Raw genomic sequence first — 6,241 nt, 5'->3', positions numbered from 1 at the left:
AAACACATTTTAAATACTTAAGAGTTTGTCCTTCTTTCTTATCTAATGCAATGACTTGTTAATGAGGAATAATTAAAATAGTTGATTATCAATAAGGTTAGAGGGGATGCACTGCATTTCAAAAACTTTTTTTAATATAAAAGCTTTAGTGTACCAATGTCTGTAATAGAGAAATTAATATCCAAAGCTTCATCCATATGAAGTGTCTAGATCTGGTGCATTTCAAATCACTCAGCATGGTAGTAACAAAAGATCTGCTTCATGCAATGGGTCAGCCTAATTGAATAGATATAATTACAATCTGTTGATATCCACATGGACAGAGTAAAACTTTATCACTCTTACATGTACTATGATAGTTCTGCATTTCTTTCCATCCTGGAATATGAGCACTGATTTTCCTAAAAAAAAATCTGTGATCCAAAAGATTTTGAAAGAGGTTCCTCCAAAACGTTCCAGAGCAAATTTCATGACCTGTTCAACTGGACCCAGGCAGGGGCTTCAGGTTAGGACTTCACCTTGGAGGACCTATTGAGGGGAAATCCGCCCCCCGTAAAACGAGGGACAGTTGGTTTAACCATGGAGAAGATGTTATCCACGGGTATTCTGTCCTTGTTTCTGTAAGAGAGGGAAAGAAAGTTAGTTTCCTTAATGTCGTTTTCCTCTTTTAAATTTGATGTTCTCTAAGTTCCTAGGGTGAGTTAGCCACTGAAAACTGCTTTGATTAAAGCTGCTAGTTTCAGGCAAGGTAGTTGCTGAAATCTCATTAGGTATTCACTATAACATGTAGAACTAGGGAAAGACACAATTAAGTCTGCCCTCCTACTGCTGATCTAAATATGGACAGAAGACCTCATTATAACTCAAACACCGTGAACTTGGTGCCTTCTAACTTGTAATCATCTTCCTGTTTTATAAAATATTTATTTATTCCCAAAGATCAGTCAGAAGCATCTTTCTCTTAGCTCAATTATAAAGACTAATTTACCAACGTTTTATATTCCAAAGTTCCTGTGGAAACTTATACTTACCATACACAAAGTATCTTCATCAAACCTGGAAATTTACAAAGTAGTGTAACTTTAAACAAGCAGCATTTATTACTAGAAACAGTTTAAGATACAAGAAAATATGGGAAAGACAAATAAGATAGTATATTTGACAACAGAGGGAATTTTTATCCTAAAATCTACAATACATCTTCTATATAGATGTCCTTTAAATACACACACACACAAACACACACACACACACATTAGGTTTCCTGCAGAGGTACCTCAGATTTACACAAGCTATCTATTGTGTAATTAGGGGTCCTATGGAAAACATCTGTGAAGTCCCTTTTAAAAAGTAAAAAGCAAACGGCTAAGACCAAAAGCAACTGTATTTGAGGACAATGAATGATTTACTCTAGGGGACTGAATGCCACCTTTGGGTAAAGAATCTGGTACTGCAGACTTGAGACCAGTCTAAGTAGGGGATTTGGGGGCAGGTGGGGTGCAGACTGGGACCCGTTCCTGATGAAAAGGGTATTTGGAAAAAAAAAAAAAAGGCAAAACAGTAAAAATGATAAGAGTTGCTATTTTATAAAGGGCATGTGTGGGGAGAACATCCACAGAGATTATTCTAAATTATTCCATTTGGAAAGAACCTGTAGAGGGTTGGTTAATCAATCCAGCTGTCTCTTAGCAGAATTGATTTCATTATTATAAAAAACCATCCTCCATAAATAGGACAAAAGCTTAGCCTTGAGTGGATCCAGTAAAGAGGATTCCTTCATGTACTTTGGCAACTTGTCTGGCTCCTGACTGTTGTTAGATGCAGGCACTGCTACCCCTCCCCCCTGCCCACTCTTGCCTTAAATAACCTAAATTTTCCTTTCTGAAGGAACAACTTAAGCTTAATGCTTCTGGCTTGGTCTAAGCTGACTAATGGGAATAATGTCTCCTTTATATTATCTTTTCAATGTATTTATAGGCCATTATAATGACTCCCTTCAGTCTAAACCACCTCAGCACTTTTGTTCTTGCCTCTGCATCTTTCTGTTCAGCTCGTTAATCATGTTTGCTATTCTCCTATGAACTCATCTCTCTGTCTACCTCCCGTTTATGGATCCCCAACTAAACGGAACCACCTAGGAAACCCTAACCAGGTCAGACTGGCTGCAAGCAATGAGCATTAAAGGGCAAGAAGAGGACAGGTAAGGCCAAGATTCTAGAGCAGCACTATCCATTATGATGGAAATGTCCTATATCTGCGCTACCCGATGCCGTGGTGACACATGGCTGTCAGGCATTTGAAATTCGGTTGGTGTAACTGAGGAAATGAATTTTTAATTTGATTTAATTGTAATTCATTTACATTTGAATAGCCACAAGTAGTGGCATGTGGTGGCGGGTGGGGTGCAAGAGCAGTTCCAGAGGATGAGCCATGGGGACAGAGTGGAGGCTCATCACAGTCTGTGTCCAGCAAACTACTGAGGATCAGCAAGGTCTAAGGAGGCTAGGCCAACCCCAGAGCCAAGGCAGAAAAGTTAACCAGCTGTAGAAAGATAATTAATGGGTGAGCCAAGGTAAATGTTTGTAACTGTGGAAACTAGACCAATGGTGTCCAAAATGGAGTACATGAACTCTAGAAGGTAAGTGAGATGATCCACTGGGGTGGAAAGAATATATTAGATTCTATTTATAATTTTGTCTTTAAAAATTAAAACTATGCTTTACTAATAGTTACAACAGAAATACAACCAGAATGTTCCTTAGAAGCGAGGATGGTGAGACTTTGGCTCACTTACTTTGGACACATCATCAGGAAAGACCAATCGCTAGAAAAGGACATCATGTCAGTAGAGTAGAGGGCCAGCGAAAATGAGGGAAACTGTTAATGAGATGGATTGACACAATAGTCACAACAATGGACTCAAACATGCAAACAATCATGCAGATGGCACAGAACCAGGCAATATTTAGTTCTGTTATACATAAGGCCGCCATGAGTTGGAGCTGACTTGATGGCAGCTAAGAAAAGTTACTCACAAATTGATAACAGTATTTGCATATAGTTTGTAAGTTAAAATATATCGGGGGTAAATCTAAAACTACTCTAAAATAAAAGTTTACCTAAAATTATCACAGGATTTTATTCCACTAAGGAACTGGCATCTAAACGTGGAATGGAGGAATGTTCTGATTTACAAAAAGGGCAGACTTTTACTGGCAAATGAGTTAGTATCCAGTTACTTTATATAGCTGTTTTCCACCAAAGAATCATAGACAGATGCATTCAAACCATCTCACACCATGTCCTGAAATGTCCAGGTAGATGAAATACAGTTAGCCCTCCTTATCCGCAGGTTCCGCATCCACGGATTCAACCAACCATGGATGGAAAATAAGTCGGAAAAAAAGAGTTACGTTGTTGCTGATGTGTACTATGTAGTTAGGCTTACGATGGTTGTGTCTGTACTAAACATGTACAGACATTTTTCTTCTTGTCATTATTCCCTAAACAGTGCAGTATAACAATTATTTATATAGCATTTACATTGTTTTAGGTATTATAAGTAATCTAGAGATGATTTAAAGTGTACAGGAGGATGTGCGTAAGTTACATGCAAACACTACGCCATTTTTATAAGGGACTTGAGCAGCCGAAGATCCTGGTATCCGCGGGGGTCCTGGAACCAATGCCCACGGATACCAAGGGACAACTATACCAAACATGATCTTCAGCCCATAACTGGAGTCATTAGAGAATTAACCAGATGGTTTTGGCCACACAGCCAAACAAGTTTCAAATCTGCTGATTCATTTGGTCACCCTTCTCTCAGCCTGGAAGCCCTGGTGGCGTAGTGGTTAAGTGCTACAGCTGCTAAACGAAAGGCTGGCAGTTCCAATCCACCAGGAGCTCCTTGGAAACTCTATGGGGCAGTTCTACTCTGTCCTATAGGGTCGCTATGAGTCTAAGCGACTCAACTGCAATGGGTTTTTTTGATTTCTCTCAACCTCAGATCAGACAAATGAAAATGTTAGTCTGACACCTGCATTATCATTTCCTAGAAGTTAAGTACTCATGTCAACACCCCACAGGAGATAGTGAAGTCAGTTACCAGAAACAGAGATGGTTCGGAGATAGCTTATCTCAAATGTAGGTGGAAACCATTTGTGAACTGCTCATAATTACAGTATACGGCTGCATTATTAGAAGAACAGTTTCAGGAAGCCCTGCCTCCTTAACAAAATTACAGGTGGTTTTAAATGTGAATTTGCTTCAGTTTCTACAAGGCTGATTTAGCACCTCATTTGCAAACAGTCATGGCAAGACTATCTCCAAAACGTGAGAACAGTGGGAGAAAACTACATTAAGTTTCCTCTCCTCTGTGTTAGGCCCATGCTAATAGATCCCTGTTAGGGCCCTAAAGAGGGGCCTCAGTATTACATAAGACATTGATCTTGCTCTGGCCCTGTGACTTAGTTTGCTGTTTTTGTTGTTCGGTGCTGTCAAGTCAATTCTGACTCATAGTGACCCTATAGGACAGAGTAGAACCGCCCCACAGGGTCTCCTAGGCTGTAATCTTTACGGGAACAGATTGCCAGGTCTTTCTCCCATGGAGCCGCTAGGTTCCAACTGCTGACCTTTTGGTCAGCAGCTGAGCACTTAACCTTTGTGCCACCAGGACTCCTTATGACTTCGTTTACTGCAATGAAATCTGCAACTCTGTGACTGTGACTGCCAAATATTTTCTTATCAGCAGGTAACAGGCATAACAAAATGAGAACATTTGAATAATTCTTACTTCTGAATTTGTTCTTTACGTTTCTGAGCGAGGTATTTCTTCTTGATATTCATGAGTTCATTGGCGAGTCTCTCAATCTCATACTTATATTCTTGGCTCTGTGATTCATACATATTCAATTCTGAAGACAAAACCTAACATTGCAAATAAGGCAGCATTAACATAAAATACTCAGACAATATCCTTTTCCAAAATTTTTCTTTGATCATTGTTTTCTCATTACCTCAGTGGAGCTAGAGATGCAAAGCCATGCCTGGGTTTAACAGTTAATCTGCCCGCTTCCACCAGCTCAAGGTCCCTATCCGGGGGTGAACACCTGGCTGAGGGCTGAAGACTCATAATCAGGTGATGAACTTAAAGTGAAACATCATTCCCCTGCTTAAAAGGAGAGCCATCAGCAGCATTCAAACAGGCTCACCAATCAACGGTGTACTGTGTTTCAAAGAATATTGTGAGTAGAGACAGGAAAACTCCCAAACAGTATAATATTGCTTTTAAAACTTTAAAAAAAAAAAAAAAAGCATTCAAGAAAAACATCACTAAGGAGTGTGATTCATCTGAGAATTGTGGTAAAAACTATGGTGGAATCCTCCTGACACCACCGTTAACTAGGCATTCAGTTCATGTGTTTTCCAAGGTCGCTGTCCTACTAAATGTCCATCACCTCTTTATTGTGTTCTTTGAGACCGTTCGCAAGCCTATTCTTTATCCGAGCACTAGGACACTTACCTGTAAGAATCAGGGAGTTCTGACACGTGCTTAGGAGAGCCTAGCACACGTGCAGAGCTGGAATAAAAAGCCTGATTATCTGCCTCCTTCCATGGGTGTGTCCAAAAGACGCTACTGGTCCCAGACCGGGCAAGAAGCCTGCCAAAGCTAGGGTGTGCTCCTCACCAAAACCAAGGGGAGAAAAGCAAGGCCGCTGTTCTATGGGGCATGAAACAGACTATTTCTTTTTCCTCTTGATCTCTATTTTAAAGATTTGTATGAAAGGGGGATCTTTGCCTCTTGAGTGCCCATCTGCTTATGAACTCTTTCTTCTTAATTGCTGTGAAAACGACTCTGACTATGATATTATGAGTTAAATAATATGATTTTGACATCGGAAGAAAACCTGTCTCAATAGTTAAACTCTTAAGGACAAAGACCCTGTTTCCAAGCAATGAATACGGAGCCGGGAAAACAGTCTAAATACTGAAGACAAACTGGCAGACTTGCTTGGTGCCGCCCACCTCTGCACCTTTTCTATGAGGTGTCACATTTCATTCAGAGCAAGAAGCTGGATTTCCAGAGATAAATGGTTAAAATAACAAAGTGCTCTTGTGTGCTATTCAATACAACCTAGAGAAGGTGTGGTGTCTGTCAATAGTGCAAAGACAGACGTGTTTTTCTAATCTATACCCATCCCTGAGGAAAATAGAAAATAAGTTTTTATTTTGTTTGAAG

The 6,241-nt window shown here is 39.9% G+C and overlaps 1 protein-coding gene across 1 annotated transcript in view; it reads right to left on the bottom strand.

The window, feature by feature from the left end:
• Positions 1–506: 506 nt before the first annotated feature.
• The window catches only part of CFAP58 (cilia and flagella associated protein 58), a 115,522-nt gene continuing 109,787 nt past the window's right edge, over positions 507–6,241 (bottom strand). The window contains exons 17-18 of the mRNA XM_012557697.1: positions 4,796–4,929; positions 507–618 (exon numbers count right to left, since the gene is read on the bottom strand). Of these exons, the coding sequence (XP_012413151.1) occupies positions 507–618; positions 4,796–4,929 (246 nt within the window). The remainder of the gene's footprint in view (positions 619–4,795; positions 4,930–6,241) is intronic.

The sequence above is a fragment of the Trichechus manatus genome, unplaced genomic scaffold (genome assembly GCF_000243295.1).
Source record: "Trichechus manatus latirostris isolate Lorelei unplaced genomic scaffold, TriManLat1.0 scaffold00007, whole genome shotgun sequence".
Taxonomy (NCBI): domain Eukaryota; kingdom Metazoa; phylum Chordata; class Mammalia; order Sirenia; family Trichechidae; genus Trichechus; species Trichechus manatus.
This window is presented reverse-complemented; position numbering and strand designations above follow the sequence as displayed.